The 22,362-nt window shown below is 35.9% G+C and overlaps 1 protein-coding gene across 3 annotated transcripts in view; it reads left to right on the top strand.

The window, feature by feature from the left end:
- SPATA16 (spermatogenesis associated 16) overlaps positions 1-22,362 on the top strand; it is a 242,481-nt gene that overhangs the window by 6,448 nt on the left and 213,671 nt on the right. For 2 of the 3 annotated variants that reach the window (XM_012928723.3, XM_058661084.1), the window contains exon 2: positions 15,960-16,556. In XM_012928723.3, coding sequence (XP_012784177.2) covers positions 15,978-16,556 — 579 coding nt within the window. In that variant the 5' untranslated portion in view covers positions 15,960-15,977. Of the gene's footprint in view, positions 1-12,244; positions 12,375-15,959; positions 16,557-22,362 lie in introns of those variants that run through there. The other variant, XM_058661085.1, reaches the window with a different exon arrangement.

Here is a 22,362-nt window from a genome sequence, read left to right on the forward strand (position 1 = left end):
TGTTTGGGTCTGTTTGTGGACTTTTTATTTGATTCTGATGGTCAGATTATTAATCTTTGCATCAAAATCATACTGCCTTATTTACTATGGCTTTATTTAGACAAATTCCCAATATTTATTCTTCAAGATTAAAATGGCTAACATTGTCCTTCAGTGTTTTATTTAAACTTTGAACTTCACGTGGTATGGTATTTGAGTAAACCATGGCTGATTATGGTAAATAGTTCGTGTACAATGACAAGGCCAGATATTCTGAAGCTCTTTGCTGCAGGATTCTAAACTTCGTAACCGATGAAAAGAGATCATTAGAATGAAAACTCTTTTTTTTTCTTCCTCCATTCTTGCAACATCTCTCCACTACTCTGTGTTGACAAATTTTAATGTCTAGCCAGCTGAAGAAACAAACACATTTTGCAGAGTTCAACTCCAATATCACAGCATAGGATGAATGGTACGTATGGAACTGAGTGACAATCCATTAGTATCTGGCATCACATCTTTATTTCCAACAATGCTTTTGACATGCACTCTGCTTGCCCGGATACTAATGTAGTAAAGCCATGTCATTATCTTGGTTGGTGGGTGCATACTATAACTTCTGTATGGTTTTATTCTCAACTTTTCTATTTTCTTATATCTAAGGTACATACCTTTGAAGCAGAACACAGCCAGGGTTCAAGTTTTTCATCAGTGCAGCAATCTTAGACTTAATTGATACTTTTAAATATCTACTGTTGATTTTATCTTGTCTCCCATGTGGCTACCTGGTTTTTATTTGGCTGGTTTGTATTTTTATTTGTTTTTTATTTTTAGTTGGTTTTTATTTCTTTTCCTTGCCTTTTGGGAGATATATACATAATTAAAATTTTCCTATGTTGATTTGCTAATTACAAATTATTTTATTAATCCTTAATTTTTCATTCAAGAAATTACAGTATATACTTTTACATTAATTAACTTATTTTAATGTAAATGATTATTTTTAACCAAGTCCCTAACACTATAGCATTTTAAAATACTTTTAGTTTTATTTACCTTCTCTAACCCCTTGTCTCATGCTTACCTTTCTTTTTAGTTCCCATGTGCATTTTGAATCCAGTAAGACACTTGTATTATTGCTTTCTGCTCTCACTGACAATCAGTTGATATTCATGTCTCCATATAAAAATCTCATACATTTACTCTTGTTACTATTCATTCCTTCCGACAATTTTCTGTTACTTCGGCTTCATTTTCATTTTCTGAGACCATCTCTGCTTGATGAGAACTTTCCATTGTGGCTCATCTATCTCAAAAGTTCTTGCCTGTATTTTCCATTTGTTTACTTCTCTGCTTCATTTTACATGATTTTTCATTTATTGATTTACTTGCCAGGCAGTGTGTATAAGTAAGAGAGGGAAAAGAGAGAGAATCACTTGCTGGTTGTTTCTCAAATGGCCACAGTGACTGTGAGGCTAGTCTAAACCAGAGCTAGGGTCCCAAATCTCCCACGTGGAGAGCAAGGACACTCTCACGTGGGACACGCTCCTTGCTTTAACGGGCACAGTGGCTGGAGCTGTATTGAAAGCAATGCAGTGAAGTGTAATTGGCCTTCCAGTGTGGGATGCTGTGTTGTAAGGCATGACTTACATTTTTGTGCCACAATACTGACCTTTGGCTAACTTTAAACTATTTTCTATTTGTGTTTATTGGGTTTACTAATCCTGTCTTCTGTTGCTTCATCCAACTAATGAGTTAATTTTAGGTAACATAGTTTTCAATTCTAGGATTTTTATTTGATCGTTTACATCATTTCCAGCATTCCTCTTTATCACCGCTTCCTCCCTTGTGTTCAATATGCTATTCAGAGCTATTTTCAATTACTTAATTGGCTCCAATATCTTGACCATCCATCAATTTGTTTTTATTTTTTTATTATGATACCTTAATACTTTTTGCATACCTAGTAGGGTTCTATTAAGTGTTGAAATGTGACATGCAGAAAATTATGGAGGGCATTCATACTGTATCTTTCCCCTTAACAGATTCATCCTTCTTTTCATTGAGCAGATAACATGGTAGTTTATCTTAGTTTAATCATGACCTATTACATGAGGTGGAGCCACAGGGTGGAAAAGCTGTCTCTGCTGATGTTTCTCCAGGGATCTCCTTGGAAGGTCTCATCCCATGTGATTACTAAAACTTTGCTTTTCAATTTCGTTTCAATTCAATATGCTGCCCTCCTCCAATTCTAACATGGACCAGAATATTTCCTCCCTGCCACCACCAATGGTAAAACAGTTCTGTGCATGAAATCCCTCGAATACCCAGGAAGAACTGAGTTTGTTTCACTACCAGCCAAATGTTCTCTCTCATAGTGGATAGCTGAGATGCTCAGCCTCTCCTCCATTCCTAGATTTAAGCACCCCCAGAAGTAAAATGCTGAGAAAATCATCCCTCTGCAAATGGGTTACCACCTTCCCATTTCTCACTGCCCGCTCCCCACGCACACCTCCAGCTTGCCAGTGGAGTCGCACAGATGATTTATTGTTTTATCCCACTTCTCTGTTTGTTCTCAGCAGAAGTTTTGATGTGCTACTCCACCTCACCCACAAGCACACATCAAAATGTTTTGTCAAGCAATTCTTTGGCATGTTGCGATTCTCTTTTACTAAGATCAGTTGGGAAAATTGTCATAGATGATCAATATATATAAGATATCAACTGTATTTCAACTCTACAAACCAGTAAATCTTCATGAACTGTAATTAAAACATGATTGAAAAAGTAAAACTGTATTTCTGAATATCATTCCTTATACTAGAAAAGGACTCAGAAGAATTTTTAAGTAATAGTGAATGTAAAAATCTAGCCAAATAAGAAATTAAATGATTTTTGTCTTTTCTTGTTCATATACACATATTGCGTGAATTTCAAATAGTTCTATCCGAAAGCGTTTAGTAGTTGTATTATTCTTAGCGAAATATCAGATCAAAAACCTTTAAAAGGAACAGGTGAAGCCCATTTTCAAATTATCTAATTATGACATGAAAATACGTGGCATGCATATCTGTATATGCGGTTCATTGTATTTACAATTCTGTAATTAGTGCTGTAAAACTTCTAAGAGCAAAGAAAGTCCGGGAGAAAGTTAAAATGTATTGGACATGTATTATACAAAACTTGATAAAATGAAATTTTTATTATATAAAAACTATTTGCTGACTAGGGAATTTTGGTGTTTGTGCCTTACTGCCTCATTCACTCTTAAACATAGTTTATGTGATTTATTGTGGTGTGAGGTGAAAATAGACATCTGATTCGGCCTCAGGGACAATTAGTGATTAGAATCAATCTCACTTTCAGTCCTCAAGTTTTACTGGTGAGATAAGAGTTGCAAATAGCAATTATTTAAGTATAGTCCAGTTTAATTGTTTGTACACTTTCAGTGTGGGTATTAATGATGATATCGGAAGTAGACCCTATCTGCCTGCTAGTAATGATCATTTGTCATTTCACAGACTGCTCTACAGGACCAAATCCTACAGTTGTTATGGCTTGATAATAGGGTTTCTTGATCCAATTTTATGTAAATATCAATCGTATCATATTAAAGTTTAGAATGAAAAAGGATATGTATGCATGTGCTTGTGTATATAAACAAATTTTTGCAATGTAAGTGAAAAATCTCAATAACTAGATAAGTATATCTTATTATAATATTAAACATAAATATAAAATGTTATGTTAAGTATATTGGTGTGTTTACATAAAATAGTATAGATACTCTGTAGGACACCATCAGAGCTTCCCTGTGTAGAAAGCTTAATATAAATTATGTTGCTGGCATAGATTATTTTGTTCACCCTTTGATTTTGCCTAGGAGGAATGAATTAGAATTCACAATTCCTAAATGAAGATACCAAGACTCATCAACACTAAATCACTTGCCAAAAGTTTCTTCAGCCAAAAATGCTGACTCTAGAATTTTAGACTCTCTCCAACTCTAACGTCCATGTACTGTCATCCCCAGTCCGTGAATGAACATCCTCTTAGAAACTATCCTGATGTATGGCTTCAAGACTCCTCGGAAGCAAGATCCATTCCATGCTTACTTAGAATTCCCAAGAATTATCTCAGGATTTGCACATTGCAGGTACTCTTGGCGCCATGGTTGCCCAAGTGGATGCTGGACTATCTCCCAGTAATTCATTCCTATAAATTTATTTTTCAGAAGGTTAAGCATAGCTACCATAATGTGTCTGTAACATCAATGACGCCTCTGCATTTCGGATTACCTCATCAATGGTAGCCCAGCTCTCAGTCTTTCCTGAGCAAAAGAAAATGTAAGAAGACATTAGCCTCAAGCTAACTTGACCATCAGATCAGTGGTATCAGAAAGCTGTTGGAGGAGGCTGACCATGATGTGGTTCAGTCACAAGAAAAGTAACAACCAAATAACGTTCTGTACATCTTTGTTCTAGTATTCAGCCTTTTTTTTAGTATGTCTCCCCACAAACCGCGCATGAATCATAAGATGGAAATCTTTAGCTGTACTCTGGAGAAACTAAATTATATCTCAACCAGATAATAGAAAGTTCTATCACCAAAAAAGTCAAATAGATATTACATTTGTTCATCTGTGAAATCTCAGAAAGAAACAACATCATCTTATGCTATTCTGACTGGAGATGCGTAACCTGAATCTAATCACTAAAACGTTTCACAGAGAGAAAAAAATCCATATTTGAAGTATATTTTGAAATAGCTGGATTACACTTTCAAAAAAAGCAAGTGACATAGAGGACAAAATTAAACTATTCCAGAGTCCAAGGGATTAAAGAGAATTGAAAATATGTGCATTGTATCATTCTCTACAGCTTATGATCCTGTCATTGTGACAGTGGACAAAACAGGTGTTGGGGCTGTGAGTTATACACTCACATTGTAGCAGTGTTAACATCCCTGAACTTTTCTCAAATCATTTGGGAAAATAAATGTAAACCATACATATGTGTGTATGTGCATATATATATACATATAATATGGAGAGAGACACACACACATTCAAGACAGAATTATACATTTTCGCAAAATGTTTGAAACGGGTAGATATAAAGAACAATTTGGAGTGTGTGGTATTCTTCCAACTTTTCTTTAAATTTCAAATTATCTCACATAGAAAGTGTAATTACTATCTATTTTTTATTATCGAGTCACTGTAAACAAAATACTGAACTGTCCAATATGTTTTTTTTTTTCATTTGTAAGTGGCACTGGTAGCCTTCCACCTTGTATGTTGTAGTGGGAGAGCTGCACAGAATGGATACAAACACTGCTTTACTGTGCAACTGTGAACAGGTGATTTCATCTTCTTGAGACTCCACTTCATTTGCAAAATAAGGAGACTGGGTCAAGCTGTGCTAGATAACACACTCATTTTTACTCACCTACAATTCTTTTTTTTTTTTTTTTGATGTTCATAATGGACAACTCAGAAAAGTTACCTTCTTTATTTATACACAAAACATCACAAGCTTTTGCACAATATCCGATTGTTTCATTTTTACTTCATAGTTAAAAGAATATAAAAAAAATCCTAAAGAAAACATTCTCAACAAACCATTACTCATTGAAGCCTGCAGTCACCTGGCTGAAGCCAGGAACTCCAAGGTTGGCAGCACATGTGGTTACATAGTGACAAGTAGTTTACTTATACTCAAAATCAGTTTTTACTAAACACAATCAAACTAATATTGCTTAAAATATTAAGAGTACAGAATTAAAAGATCATAAATGAAAGGATTTTATAAAAGCATATAACAGATTCTCTGCTAAATCTTTTTTTCCTTTTCTTTTTTTAATTATTATTATTATCATTTTATGATGCAGTTCCATATTCCCTTATCCCCTCCCAATTCCTCCACCCCACCTAGTTCCTCTAAATCATTACTAACATATAGTTCTTCATACTCAGCCATATGTCCATCATTGCTCTCATGGACAATGGCAGAGAGTCCAGCATCCTATTGTCAAGATACAGTAAACAGTTTCATTATAAGTCCATCTTTGTCTAGAAACAGAAATGCATACTACACTGCATCCTCACATCTGGATATTAGTCTCCATTTCACAGCTACTGTACATCCCCTTAAATTAAAAGTCATGATACAAAATCAACAATAGAAAGAAAAATAGAAATTTACAATGCCATGAAGTTAAATAACATGTTACTAGATATGACAGTTTCCATTACACAGCTACTATACATCCCTTTAAATGAAGAACCATAAAACAAAATCAACATCAGAGAGGAAAAAGAAATTAACAACACGAAGAAGTTAAATAACATGCTACTAAATGACTAACGTGTAGCTGAAGAAATGCAAATCAAGAACCTTCTTGAAGAAAATGATGCCACTGCATGATCTACGAGTCATCGAATGATTTAATCAGAAGAAAGTGTTTTGAAGAGATGAAATTAAAAGGAAACAACATAAGCCAAGTGATATAGTTTCTGCTGATCTTTGTGGAAGTGTGTCTCCTCCAGACAATAAACAGATGGGTTTTGTTTTTTAATCCAGTCTACTAATCTATGACGTTTGATTGAACTTAAGCCATTTACATTTAGAGTTTAATATACATGGATGTTACTTTGGTCCTGTCATTTTAGGAATGGTTTGTGCATTGGTTTGGTCTTCTGTTGTTATTTTACTGGGATGCTCTTCCCGTTTGCCTTTGGTTTTTGTAGGCGCTATTCCTCTTCTCTGTCAAGAGAACATCTTGAAGTATCATTTGTAGGGCAGGTTTGGAAGAGACAAATTCTTTCAGTTTTTCTTTACTGTGGAAGAATTTCATTTCATTTTCAAAGATAAAAGAAAGCTTTGCTGGATATGTTATACTAGGCCGACAATTTTTTTCTTTTAGAATCTGGAATATGTCACTCCATTCTCTTCTTGCCTGTAGAGTTTCCTGTGAGAGATCTCCTGTGAGCTTAATTGGCATTCCTTTATATGTCAATTGATTCTTTTCATGTGCACATTAAAGGATCTTTTCCTTATGTTCAATTGAAGAGAGCTTGATTATCATGTGTCGTGGTGAAGATCTCTTTTGATCAAGCCTGTTGAGAGTTCTGTGCCCCTCCTGGATCTTGTTTCCCAATGCTTTCTCTAGATTAGGGAAATTTTCCTTTATGATTTCATTAAATACATTTGCGAACTCAGATTCTCTTTCTGCACCTTCTGGGACTCCCATAACTCTTATATTTGGCCTCTTAATAGTGGCTTTCAATTATTGAATACTTTCTTTGGCCTGATCCAGCTCTGCTTCCAGTTTTTTGTTTGCTTCCCCCTGGTGACAGGAAATATCTTCCAATTCTGAGATTCTTTCTTCTGCTTGCTTCATTCTATTTGGGAGACTCTCACTCTACTTTTAATTTGCTCTACTGTGTTCTTAATTTCTGATCTATCAGCCTTGATTTACTTTATTGCTTCCTTAAATTCTTTGAACTCTTGCATGAGCTCCTTATTGTTGATCAGAATCTTTAAAATGAGTCTTATGGATTCTGTGTGCTCTATTTTCTTGATGTCTTCCTCAGTTAACTCTGAGTTTGGCATAGGGTTTTGCTCCTTTGCAGGGGAGTTTTCAGTAATATTCATCGTGCCTTTGTCTCTTCTTTTGCTCTTGGTCATTGTACTTCTGGTTAGCAGAGTCTTCTCCTTGGGGCAGATTTCTAAGCTTTGTCACCGACAGGTCTACAATGCGATTTTACTTATTGCGGTTGATATACAACTTTTTGCTTGCAGCCAATTGTGCCACAACCTGCAGTGAGTTCCAGGTCTGGGTTCTTATGTCAGATTTCCAGCATGGTCTCCACAGCCCCAGCTCTTGGCTCACCACTCTCCACCTCCAGTGATACTGTGCTGAGGCTGGCTGCACTGTTGTCTCTGCAACCTTTCTCCCACTTTTGGTTGGAGCAGGTCCCAGGATTAGAGAGACACCAGGTGTCCTATATAATTAGGTTGTTGGTGGCACTGATCTTGTCGGAACCTGTTAGACGTTAGGTCTGGGTGACACCCATACGCTGCCACAGTCAGTATTATTTTCTTGCTGGACCAATGCCATCCACTGAACTCTGTGAGTTCTCACGAGCTCAGCACATGTGCAGTTCACTGTTGCCTTCTGCAGTCCAAAAGCTATTGCCACAGTATACAAAATGGCACCTGACCTACCACCACTACAGTTCTTGATCTGCTGGCCGTCAAATCCGAGGGCTACCCAGACCTGTCTTGGGTGGAACCTGTAGAATGTCACATTGCTGCAGTTCACCGAGTCTGAAATGAGCTTACTCCAAGCTCAGCGCATGCTCAGTCCTTTCCCTTGCCCTTTCCTCCTTAGGCAAAATGGTGCCCAATTCAGCTCTAGGGCCAAACTGGGCTATGAAATCCACCCTGTTCTTGTACTGCCCATCTGAGATCTGCTGCTCTGTCTCTACTCCTGGTCAAATTAAATGGACCAGCAGGACTGACAGGTCTTTGTCTGGGTTCACCTCCCAAGCTCCTAGTGAAAGTCCCCTCCCACCTGTTTGCTGGTGGAGATCCAGCTGCTAGAGTATCAGTCACTGCAACACCACACCGTTGAATCTGCTGCTTTCCTGTGTCTGTCAGTCTCCAGGTACCCCTCTGCTGTTGTTTTGTGTTTCCTATTTCCTGGAAATATGTCCTCTCTGCTTCATCCTGATTAAGTGTTTTTCCGTCCGTTTAAAAGTGTCCTTACCCTATCCTGCCATCTTGATTCTCTTATCTACAATTCTGAATTAAAGAAATAAAATGAGAAAATCTAAGCTAAGAGATTGATCAACAAAAATAAAGGGAAATGGAACTTTGGGTCACTTTTACTGAAGGGCAGAGCAATAGTTGCAAAGGAAAAGAATAAGATTCAGACTTCCTGTCAGCATGTCCATGTGTTTGGCAGGTTGATCACATTTATATTTCAACATTAAATGTACCCAAAGATTCTGAAGTTATTGAAGCATTAATTCCCCTATCTAGCCCTTTTATTTTCACTGCAGCAAGTGAGTTATTGTTTTTAAAATCAAATTAGGTAAAGAATTTTAGAGAAGCACAGTTGCATCCTCACAGACCATACTTGTAATGCAAGCAAATTGTACCAATGTCATTTCTTGAAAAGAACTGATTTTTCTGAAGGATTTGGTTCTGAATAAAGCTATACTTCATATCAACAAAGAAACATGGAAATTATTGACTCTCTAACAAAGGAAAAAATCAAAGAAACCATAGTAGGTATATCATAAATACTGTTGACTTCACACAGCAAACAATACAAATGGGGCAGAAAGAACAAAAAACTCCAGATGCCACAGCACCTAGAAGAACTTCCCATGGCAAAGTATTTGGAGAATTGTAGCATATATGTACATGACTTTGGCTAGGCTCTTGTAAATCAGGACTGCAGCAATAAAAATACGTATTTGTGAATTTATCCATCAGATTTGATCATCCACCTATCCAATTAACAATTAATTCATTGTGCATTCTACTCATTTCCAAGCATGTTCTGAGTATATAACCTTGACTCACACATACAAAACCCAATCTGTAATGGAGCTTATATTCTGGTGAGGGAAGAAATAGGTAAATAAAATGTAAATAAGTAAATGTTATGATAAATAGTGCAGAGAAATATGGAAAGGTATGACTGGGTCACATTACTTCAATTCACGAATTAAATCTTCATTAACAATAGACATTTAACTTATCATCTAAATAATATAAAAGCATAATGGAAAAAAAAAACATTCTAACCCAATTAGGACAAAAATGCCAAGGTGAGAATGAACTTAGAGTTAGCAACATAGAGGTACAAATAGGTTCCTGGAATATAGTGAGCAAGGAGGAAAGATGCGATTTCTCTTCAATCAGGACGGAAGCATTAGGATCAGATTCAGTGCTAGACATCTGCCATTGAAAGATCTCATTGGAAGAACAGGTGATATATGATACTCAAGAAAAAGGCAAATTTGGGCTGCTGTGTGAAAAAGTATTTACAATACCCACAGCAGGAGATCATGGGACCTGTAGAGAGAATTGGTTATTGATGTGAAAGGGGGAAGTCCTTCAAAAAGAAGTCAACAAGACCAGACTATAGATTACAGCTTGTAGGAAGTGAAGTAAAGAAATCAAGGGTACATTGTAAAATTCTGTCCTGTACATCTGAATAGAGTGGAATAGTGTGTTCTGAGTTGGGAAAGATTGGCAGAGAGATATTTGAGTGGACAAGAATTAAGAGATCTGTTTGATAATTGCTTTTAAGATACATATTTAGCAATGCAAGTAGAGTTGTTATATAGTTGAATAGACAAGTTCACCCAAGGAATGACTGTAGTTGGAGAAAATCTTGGGCTCCAGAACTGCTCGTTTGGATGAAGCAGAGAAGAAAGCATACTTCCAGACTGACACTGCATGGTGAATCAAAAAATAGATAAAATGAATCTGTTTGGTAACCTGGATGATGAGCAAAATGTATAAACCACTATCAACTGAGACTACTGGTACCAAGAACTCTAGGGTTGGCCATTGGATTTAATCCATGAAAAATTCCTGATAATCTGAAAAAATCAACAGTAAGAAATGTGTAGGAAGAGAGTAAATTGGGGTGAATGTTTGTGATGAGGCAAAAGACAGAATATAAAGAACTCAGTCTTTCCAAAGTGGAGACAGCAGTGACATGTGATTGCAACAAGGAAAAAGGTGGAGTTAGGAAGGTTTATCTTTTGTTTTTCTTCAAAGAAAAGGGTCTCTGATTCCTAAATCAGCATGTATATTAACAGGACTCATCTACTAGTAAAAAATGGAGAACTGATGTGAAAAGATGACAGACACCGACAAGAGTGAGGGCCACAGGATTGAGCCTTTGGGTGAGCAGAGTAATGCTGCCAGTGTGGCTATGGGGTTGCAAGACCCCTTTTCCAACTCGTAGGACTCATGTGGATCACTCATTCTCAATCTCCATGCAAAGACAATAAAGTTTAGAAAGATTGGATACACTGGAACATCAACTAATAAATAATACATACAAGATTCAGAGCCTTCTTGCATTCAACCTGAGTGCTCTTTCTACTACATAATGAGAAAAGTGTCCTTTCCAACATTCTCTCTGACACAGCATGCCAAATATTCACAGTGTGAAAAGTAGTGTGGTTGTTTTAATGGCACTATTCCCATTTATTGACTTAATGATCAGAAAGTGGTTTGACAATTCTAACTTTGACAACCCTGGAATCCATTCATGTGGAAGTTTTATGTCCACATCACTGTTTTCTGAATTTAATAACAGCTCAGATATCACAGGGCCATAATTACATTTGTAACTAAAGATTTTCCCAAACACTTAAAATCTAATGCCTCCCTCAACATAGTTGGTTCATATTCTCAAGTTAACCATAAATCAAGGGGAATAAATTACTGCTCAGTAAGTCAGTGTAAAATTAAATAACTGGTTATTAAATCTTAAATAAATTTGTTTAAAATAAGGAAAATATAAATCATAATTAACTAGGAGTGCAATCCAGAGGGATTTATTATCCTATGGACCAAGAGATTTGGACTTTGATGTTAAATATTGTGGATTCAAGTTTTACAGCTCGTAAATTCTCACAGTGGTTTCCTTCCAACTGTTTAATCTCTTGTGCTTCATTCAAAAGGGCTACTAAAGTTTTGTAAGGACTGGTATTGTGGCATAGGGGATTGCGCTGGTGTCTAAGGCAGCAGCAACACACAAGAGTGCAGGTTTGAGTCTTGGTTGCTCCAAGTCCCAGCTAATGCACTTGGGGAAGCAGTAGAAGATGGCCCAAGTACTTGGGTTCTGCACACCCATGGGAGACCCATTTAAAATTTTAGGATCCTGGCTTCTGCTAAACCCAACTCAGCTGTGGCACTTATTTGGGGAAATGAAAGATCTCTCTCTCTCTCTCTCTCTCTCTCTCTCTCTCTCTCCATCTCTCTCTTGCTCTCATTCTGCCTTTCAAATGCATAAATAAATCTTAAAAATATACTCAAAATGTACTGTGAGAGATAAGTGAGTGAACACAGTGATAAACATCTTTAGCTGAAAGTAGTTCTTAGTTATCATTATGCATAGTGGTAAAATATGGCTTGTTTAACTTTGTGTTTTTTAAAAAGCAGCATGAGCTAAATTCCCCTCTTTGCTGATGATACCTCCATAAAGGTATTTGGATAAAAGTGAAGAAAAATTGCTTACACATAAACATTCTCTTTCTGCCTCTTCTAAAATGCCTTCCTTTATATCCTGAAACTGCTCCAGTCTCCTGTTCCTGAAGAGGCATGTCTGTCATGGTCACTGTAGTGTAAGTGTAGGTGTTACCTCCGTCTCTTATTTATTCTAATAACAAGTGTGCTCTGAAGGCCTTATATGTTGCAGACTTTGAAGAAACTACACATCCACACAGAAAAGGAACTGCGATACCTTTCCAATCTCCACTAGTTCAGAGTCTAGCAAGAGAGTAACTCTTCGGTATAAAATTGTTTTTCAACACTACTCCGTATGCCCCACTCCCATCACACCTTCACCAATGAGCACTAGACTGCCAAGACCTCGTGTTGGTCATTTTTAGTTTACCTCATATTACCTCTCACTATTCCTTACTTGTCATAGGTGCTAAGCAAATGATCTCTGAATGGGAGATTGTGTTGTGTTGTGTTTTTAAAATACCAAGGTGTCCTGGTAGACTAACAAGCAAGGTGTTTTTCCTCATAATGTCTCTCTGGTTACATTTAACAGCAAGTTAAAATTAGAGCTTTTTAAAAAAAGGAATAGCACCATAGCAACTGTGATGTTGAATGTTTCAGAGAGCTTACTTTTAAGGATTCTCTTTTTCTGACTTGCTCATTTTTAACCAACCTATTTCCATCTAAACCCTGATAAATCATTTTTGATAATAATAACTTTGTAAACCTACTTATTGGATCTGTGAGGCAATGGATCCAGAACAGCACAGGATTGCTTGATGAAACACAGAAAAAAAGTAATGAAAATCTGCTGAATACATTAAAATGGTTACCCACTGGGAATGATTAAACAATAAAATTAAACAGTAATCTCTGTTTCTTATACCTGTGATGTTTTTACAAAATTGTGGAGATGGCTCTAAAATGTTGCTATCAATATCTGCTGGAAATAGAGTCTAAGGAATTTCTCAACAAGGAAATCAATTTTACCGCACCATCTCTAAATTAAATAATGAATATTTTTAAAGGACATTATTGGCAAATTCTTCCTTGACACTCATAATGATTGTCTAATGGTTTTCTCTAAAACTATTTTTATTTATAAACAATGATTAAAACATAGCTTAGTGCTTCAGGAACACTAATACCATGTTAATCAACTTAACAGCTAAATAAAGTGAAGTGGTTGATATGGTTTAACCCCAATTCTTACATGATTCACTTGAACTATCAAAGCAAAAAATGTGCTTTATCTAAGACAAAATTTAAAACAAAGCAAAAACCCCATTAAAAACGTTTTCAGTTATAGGCTATAACTTGACATAATATCCAAATTTATTTCTCTTAACAAAAGCCTTTGGTTCACAAAATTTTTATTGATCAACATATTGAAAACCTACTTTGTGAAAAGCACTAAACTAATGTCAAGCTAAATAGAACATACTTGTGCTTTTGGAGTAGCAATGTAAAATCCAAATGTTGAAACACTGGTGTTCCAGAGAGATTGAAATGGATACCTCTTGGTTGGATGTTAACAGGTAGAATGAAGAAAGGGTAAGAAGATGGGGTTATTGACTCCAGGGTATTCATGGGAGTCCTAGGCAAGGCTAGAAACCCACACTGGGCTAGATCATGAAAGGTCTCACCAGATTATCCAGCTAAACTTCTATAACTTTTTACCATTGAATACTTTTAATATTGAATACTTCCTTCACCATTCTGTATATGTGAATCAATATTTATGAAGTACAGTTTCTCCATCTGAAATGGAGTTGAGCTGATTTGTAGTTAACACTGTAAAATATGGCTGAATTGGGTCATGTTTTTTCAGATAATATATTTCAGACACTTTTAGGCATACAGATATTTATTTAGGATTTTGGAAGAGGGAGAGCTGGAATTTTGCTTGGGTAAATTTAGAATAATTGATCTTCCAGATGTCTGGATGCTAAATGTGTATTTACATATGTCTTTTCTCTTTGTGTGGCATGTACATTTTAACCCTGTATCCTTGTTTCTTGTATAAAACTGTATTGAATCCCAAAGTGATACTTTTTATATAGAGGTTTACAGACAGATGCAGAAATTTCAGAAACCTGTTCTTGAAAACGATAGAACTTTTCTTCTGGAAGGGAAAGAAAAGCACAGGTTGGAGAGTATACCAAAATTTATAGAATTATTTTTTTAAAAAGGTAGAGGATGGGAGAAATGGAAGAAGGGAAATGAGAGTGAAAAAAACAGTTACTGTGCAGATGACCACATATTTATGTGTATTCAAGAAATGTAAAATAAATGCAACAGAGTTAGATCATGCTGCCATTTATGTTAAAAGTATTGCCAACAATGACCAGCAAATATCCTGATATTCTTTAATTTCCAGTACTTGAAATAGAGTTAGATTAACTATGTGGAAGATACCTTGCAATCAGTCCATCTGCATTAACATTAGCGTTAACAAAGTGATAAGCTCTGTGAATCTACTAATGTCATGCTCTTGATTCAGGCACTACTTTTGCTTTAGAAGAAAAGAATACACGTGTTAGCTTTTACCTCACTGTTACCATATCATCATCCTCATCTCTGCTTTCGTGCTTTTTTCTCACCCTGTTGTGGTTGCTCTAACACATGCAGCGTCCTCAAAAGGCATATGAAAAATGCGCACTGTCCTTTAGTTCTATTTTTCCATGAACTTTTAGAAGCATCCACGTAAGTCTAACCCAAGCTGTCCTAAAGAATGGTGAGCTATGGAAAAAGTACTCCAGGCTAGAAAAAGAGGAGGTAACAATAGTTGTGTGTGATAAGCAACTCAACAACTTTATCCTTTGATTGTTTAAAAAATTTACCTTATTCCTAATTACTCTATTCCTAATTATTTAGTATGGCTCATTCCAGGGTAGAATGAAAAAGTGAAAGAGTCATTCACAGTGGAATCAACCACACTAAGTAATTATAAATGTCTTAGGACATAAATAAGCTCGAAGCAGAAAAAATCTTCAAATGCCTTTGAATCAAGACTATTAGTCATAATATTTTCAATATTTATCTATTTTTCACATGTTTGAGAAATCATTAAGTAACAGTATTCACATCAGTACATTAGGAAAATATCTCAACTTCATATAACATATGTTATGAGTATCATTGCTATAAAAATATCAGTATAACGAATTCATGACGAGTATATGGCTCCACAATGCTGTAAGATTGATGGTCATATTTTTCTGCTTTGAAATATTTTCTAAACAACTGTTGTCTTCAAGCTGTTAAAACCTGAGATTATCATTACTAACAGAAGAAACAAATCGAGGCAACATTATGTTTGCAACACTTCTGAAAGCTTTTAAAACAAAGTAACAATGTTTGTTTAGATGTGCAAAATTCTGAATAAATTAATGGTGTATTTTATAATGCGTGCTCCTCCATTCATAAGGAAATTTGATAAGGAGATATGGATTATTTCCCCCTCTGGTATTTGAGTGTGTGCTAAGTCATTCATTCACAGATTGTTCTAAAGTCAGTATCTAGTTGTAGTGGAACAAGTTCTCAGTGAGTTTTGAAAGTGAGACACAGTCCTATTGAAGTAGGCAGTAAATGATAAAAAGTGAGTTTTGCTTAAAGGTGGTAAATACCTGAAATGAGTAACTGGTGATGGAGGCTTACCCTAGTGAAATGTCAAAGCACCATTTTAATTTTTTTCTTATCTCACTCTTACAGGAGATTTGGGTAAAACCAATGGATTCAGGAAACAGTAATAATTCGGGCCTTGTTCCAAAGATAAACACAAGCAAGAAAATGTCCAGCTTAGCACACCCAACAAGCATTCTGGAAATTTCACAGGAAATTAAGAAAAATGGTGGTGATAAACACATAGAAATCACAACAGAAAGAGTAAAAATCAAGAGTTCCAAAGAAAAGCAAAGCAGTGATATAGAGAAAGTGAATCTTAAACGGAAGGCAGAAAGTGAGAAACAGCCAGCTGGAAAGAAGGAGGCCAAGATAATGGAACTTGACAATCAGTTAATCACCATGCCTCTGCCGCACATCCCCCTAAAGAACATAATGGATGTGGAAATGAAGTTGGTCTACATTGATGAAGAGAACGTGAACTATGAGTTTATAGAGCCCTCTACATCCACCAGGATTCCGCCAACATGCCGAACTGCTGAAATAGTAGGCCCTCTGGGTGCACCTAATTTCAGCTTTCTGCCTCAGGTTGACAAATGGCTTCAAGTAGCCTTAAAGGATGCCAGCTCTTGCTATAGACAAAAGAAATATGCCTTGGCAGCGGGACAGTTTAGAACAGCACTTGAGGTATGGAGTTCAAAGAAATATACATTGGTGACAGGAAGCTATAAAATGGAAACTTGTACCTGCATTAGATGGCTTTGATCATCCTGTAATGAGTAGAATTGTGGTTTAGAAATTTTTAATATTAGGATTTTGCGATTTCAAATTTATCTGAAACAAATAAGACATGCTTAAAAATTAACAGTGTGTGGGTTTAACACATAGAAACAGCCCCAAAAGCATGCTTCATATTTTTTCTCTATTTAAGGAAGCCTGAGGTTAATAGTAACATAAAAAATGCAGACATACATTTATAAAAGCTATAAATATTAAGTATGATCATAGTGGGAGTTAAATTCAGAGTATAGACTCTAGAAATACACAGGTAATGAAGATATAAATTGTCTCCTTTTTATATACACATATTATGGCTATACATAATCATCTAAAAAACATAATCATCTTTTTAGCATGAGCTGACCATATAGGTAAAACTTACTAAAAACAAAATGATATCATTTTACTTTATCATCAAGCTTCATTTTTCACTTGTCTTTATAAATAGCTATTTTCAATGGTCTTTGTGAACAACTGCCTTTTCTATTTGTAAGTGGGTAAGACTGTCAATATCTTGGCACTGAAAAATATCCCATGGACTAAAACAAACTTTAATACCACTGCTAAAACGTAAAACAGATGGCGGGGAAAACTGCCCCTCTTGTGACTCCTTCAACCAATAGAAACACAAAGTGTAAATAGAAATAAGCACTGATGACTACATAGTTCACTAAGTTTTAAAGTCACTTTAAAGCATTCTGTACTTGCCAGCTGAGCACTGATGATGTTAGTTTAAAAAAAAATAGTTAAGGCATGGTTCATTGCTGTAATGGTCCAATGAAGTAGACAATGTAGTGAACACTTAAACACAGATGGTGTGAGTAGTGATTGATCCACCGTGGGAGATAAAAGTAGGTAGACATCACATATGAAGAGCTAAATATTGAAAGAGTAAAGTGGATTTTCACTATTAATTGCAAGCTCCATCAGGCGCTATGCATGGATGATCTCAAGGAGTGCTGCCCCCCCATATATTTAAAGAGAAACTAAGTTCCAAAAGAGGAGCCTCCAAGTAAATAGGAAATGACCAGTAGCACAGAAATACGCACACCTATAAATAGTTCAATTCTCATAAAGGATCATCTCCACAAAGAAAAGAAGTAGAATGTACTATGTAAATCTCTAAACTATGTATCAAACAACAACAACAAATCTAGATTACCAACAAGCCACCACGAGCCACTCAGCCATTGGTAAGAAAAGAATGCTAACAAGACACTTTGTGAAGGTCCCTGGGCGTTTCTGTGAGAGCCACTTCAAACTGAATTTTATTTCCTAGTGTGAAGAGAGTTAGCATAGTTTTAGCTATAGCAAATCATTTCATCAGTGAAAGAAAAAAGACAATAAATAAAATTCCAGAAAAACTTCAAATCAAGACCAGGTAGAAGAAAAACATATAATTACCTAGAAGATATTCAGGATTCCGTAAAGCCCCGAGATCAAAATTTGCCCCCGGATTTGATGACTCCAGAATATAATTTCACTAGAAAAATGTTGTTCCCCTATCCCACATCCCTCACACCTTCTTCCTTTCCCTTTCTCTCTCCCTGGAGTTTCAGGAAACTTTTGGATGCTGACACTAATTACTAGTAATTAACAAAGGTAATTATTTTGAGACCAGAATTTAGCTTAGACATCTGGCCTAGCTTTTGTCTAATTATCTTGGGAGTTAACTTTAAAATCTCACCTAGAATGTCTCTTCATAAACTAAAGCTACTGGGACTAGAACAGATTTTTAGCCTTATTAACCCTTCTCCGCTATTTGCCTTCTAAATTTCACATACTCTGAAATTTCTCAGGCATTATTTAATGCAGCTCTCCCTTTTCCCTTAGATTTCTATATTGAGTGAAATACGATAGATACCACACTAAGCTAAATAGGCATTACACTCATGATCACACTACCAAAGTGTCTATAAATATAGCTAGTCAAGGGTTGTTAGCATATGATCATCAGGAAAATAAATTATATTACAATCCTTAAATTGGGACTTCAACTGCAAAATCTAAAATGGCAGCTGCTGGTGTCAGTGCCCGCATTCTAGTGAGATGAAAGCGTGAGGCCACATTGGGTCCCATAGATTCACTTTCCACACACTGTAACCCCTAATTCTCCATTTTTCCTCATTTGGACAGAATTTACCCCACCATACCACTATTTTGTCAAATTATATCACCAGATCTAATTGCAAAGGAGACCGAGAAGTATATTATTCCAGATGATCCATGCAGTTTCCCTATTGTTATGGCTTGGGAAAGCAGTCGAGGATCATCCAAAACCTTGGGATCTTGTACCTGCAAGGGAGACCTGAAGGAAGCTCCTGGCTCCTGGCTTTGGATGGGCTCAGCTTTGCCATTGCTACCATTTAAATAGGGAATAAACTAGCAGATGGAGGATTTTTCTCTGTCTCTCCTTTTCTCTGTAAAACTAACTTTAAAAACTTCAAAAAATAAGAACTGAGCAAAAACTCTAATGATTTATAGATAGTTATTATTTGGTAGGATACTTTCAAATACATCTAACAAATCCTTAGAAATGGTTGGTTTCACTGCAAATTTCCTTGTACTCTTCACAAAATATTAACTCCTTTTGATTCCAAACCACAGTCCTGAATCAGATAAATAAATTTTGGGTAATATTTTATGATGGTTAAGAGAAAATGGCATGCAGTGCTTCATAAAATAGCAGTTTCGATTCCAAAAAACAATTAAATTTAGGGTTTTTTAAAGGGTTTTGTAAAATAGTAGGCATTTGCTTTAATTATTGAAATAACTTTTTATAAATGTTCTTTTTTATAAATGAAGTTAAACTGATTATATAGGTGCAATCATTCCTTAGCTCTGTGTTAAATTTATCAATCAGTCTCAAGTCTTATTAAGTCAGTCATTTTTTTGGTACTTATGTCTGTAGCAGTTTAGAAGCCAAAGCAGCAGGCCAAAGCATTTAACTGAAGAACACCGACTCATTTTTAAAGAGTTATTTAAAGGTCATAGTTACATGGCGTAGAGAGTGATGGAGGGGATTGGGCAGAAAGAACCTTTCACTGGTTAACTTCCCAAATGTCTGCACTGGCCAAACTAAAGTTAGACACCAGGAACCCAATCCTGATCTCCCACAAGACTGGTGGAGCCCAGGATATTGGGCTATTTTCTGCCTAAGCCCCAGGTCCATGAGCAAGCAGCTGGATTGGAAGCAGAGGAGTCAGGACTCAACTGGAATTCCAGTATGAAATGTCAATGTTGTAAATGGTGAACTAACCTGCTCTAATAACGCTGCTGGATCCACAATGTAAATTCGTAATAAATGCCATTGCCTATAATCCTAAAAGATAGCTGTCTAAATTTACGCATAATACAGCAGTGATTCTATAAGGAAAAACTTTGTTAAGTTGTATTTGTGTGTTAGGCAATACATCCAATGCATTTTGGCTTCAGCAAAAAACTGGGAAGAGAATATCGATAAACATTCTAGCTATACTTTTATGAGAAAAACAACTAATAAAAGACTGCTAGGACAAGGTAAAGATTGGAAGATGCAGTCATCAAGTGTTTCTTGTCACTTTGGGAAAACACTCAGATTATCAGAGGTTCTTAATTTGTGACATACAACCTACACCATATTATTGTTTCAATCGTTGTCATAGGACTTAGTAATTGAAAGATTCACATCTGTTGAATTAGAGCACATCTGTGTGCACCCTTCCAAACCCAAAGCTTTAAATAACCCCACTGAAAGAAAAAAGACAAAGAAGTTTATTCCTTACCAACCAGAATTCTCCATTCTTCATAAACAAAAAAGTAGCAGGAAAATAGAAAAAATACACTCTTAGGAAGAGACTTTATAAGTAGATTTTATTTTAATTTTATTAAAAAAAATTTATGTGGACTTTGTTTTTGCTTTCCCGTTGTATCAGTAAAGACATTGGTCTGAGAACCAGATTTTGGGAATCAGTGTTCTAGAACACATTCCCCTTATGGTAAACGTTAGGTATCCAGGACGATTGAACCCACACCAGGGCCTTCTTATAAGATTATTTTCAGTATAATGGAATTTGGTATAAGACAGGTCCATTTTGGAGCTCTTGCAAGGGGGTTTATTTAATGAAGTAGCAAAGATATCTTATTATAGGGCAGCCTCACCTATAATTGCTCTGCTGAGAATAATTCTGTAGAAAATCTCTAGGGCATAAAATTGTAGATATACCAGCAAGTTTAATTTAAATTGATTCTAACATAGGTATTTCTTTGTGTAATATACTTGGGAAACAGAGTTCACCAAATTCTCTTAAGTGCCTGAACTGTCTTATATAACATTCATGAATTTACGTATGAATTCAGTGTGCATTTCTTAAGCACACTAATATGAATTTGCATTCATATGACTGCAGTAATCTCTAAACTGGATATTGTGACCCCCATTTCATAGAGAGAGAAGCTGGTGTCCTAAAAGTTAAGTCCTGTGTGCCACAGGACTGCGAATGAATTCAGACACCCAGATTTTTCCATTTCTAACTCTTCATTGCTTTCTATACTTTAACATGCACAAAACTCCATGGGAATCTTTTTAAAATTCAGACTGTTGCGTGAGATCTATGGTAAGATATTGGATGTCTGATTTCAACTGCATTCTCAGATGAACATTTCTAGTGTACTCTGGAAGGGAAGGCTTGATACCAGTCTACTAGGAACTTCTCAAAGGCTTACCATCTCTTGAATAAGTTACTAGGAAATACTTGCACACCTCTTGCTCACATTGCACTAGTGTCTGCAGCTGTAATATACAGATCATTGATTTGGATTATCTGTATCTGATGGTATTTCTGACATCTAATCACCGTGTGACTTTGAGCAACTTCCTTAACCACCCAGGACACCAGTAATAATCGCTGTGCCAACTCTAAGAAGTTTCATACATCACCTCAATGTTTGACTATTAAGAATTATGATGAAATCTAACTTCAGATGTAACTTGGCATTGCATTTCTGGAGCACATCATTTTCCTGTACAGTATAGATGTAATTTAAAACTTTTCCGCTCTAAAGGATTTTGCTGAAATCCACTTTTATTTATTTTTAAATCCATAGCAAGCCTTTTCTTCTTTGATTAACATTAAAAATGTAGGCTTCTTTTAATGATATTTAAAATTCACTCCAAGAAAGACCCAAAATAACATATTTTCCCCTTTACTTCCTTATTGAGAAGCAGTGATCCAAACCATGCTGTTAACACTTATGACAAAAATGTAATTTTAAGTGCACAAATTGTTGTGCTATTTATCATGTTTTGTTTTGTTTTGCTTAGCTTCTAGGTATCAACTCATTGCTGCACTGTGTTTGTTCACATTAAGGTATTTTTTTTTAACTTGACTGTTGACTTCTTGTGTCATCCTGAGACATTACCATTAAATATCTACTTGCAAAAGATTTTGAAAAAATGCTAGCAAATGCACATGGCAGGAAAACACCAAATGAATTCTCTTAACCTCAAAAGCCAAATAACAAAATTAGATATATTCTTAAAAGCCAACGTAGACTAAATGAAATCAATCTATAAAAATTAAGATTTGTGATTATAAGGGGAAAAAAAACATGTTAACACTACTAGTACTTGCCAGCTTCTTCAGCCTCACAAAGATGCTGGCGTCTGGGAAGACGAACATAAATATAGCGTGGGCCAAGCCCTCGAAGAACGGGCACTCACAGACAAGGCGAC

This window comes from Ochotona princeps, chromosome 3 (assembly GCF_030435755.1).
Source record: "Ochotona princeps isolate mOchPri1 chromosome 3, mOchPri1.hap1, whole genome shotgun sequence".
Taxonomy (NCBI): domain Eukaryota; kingdom Metazoa; phylum Chordata; class Mammalia; order Lagomorpha; family Ochotonidae; genus Ochotona; species Ochotona princeps.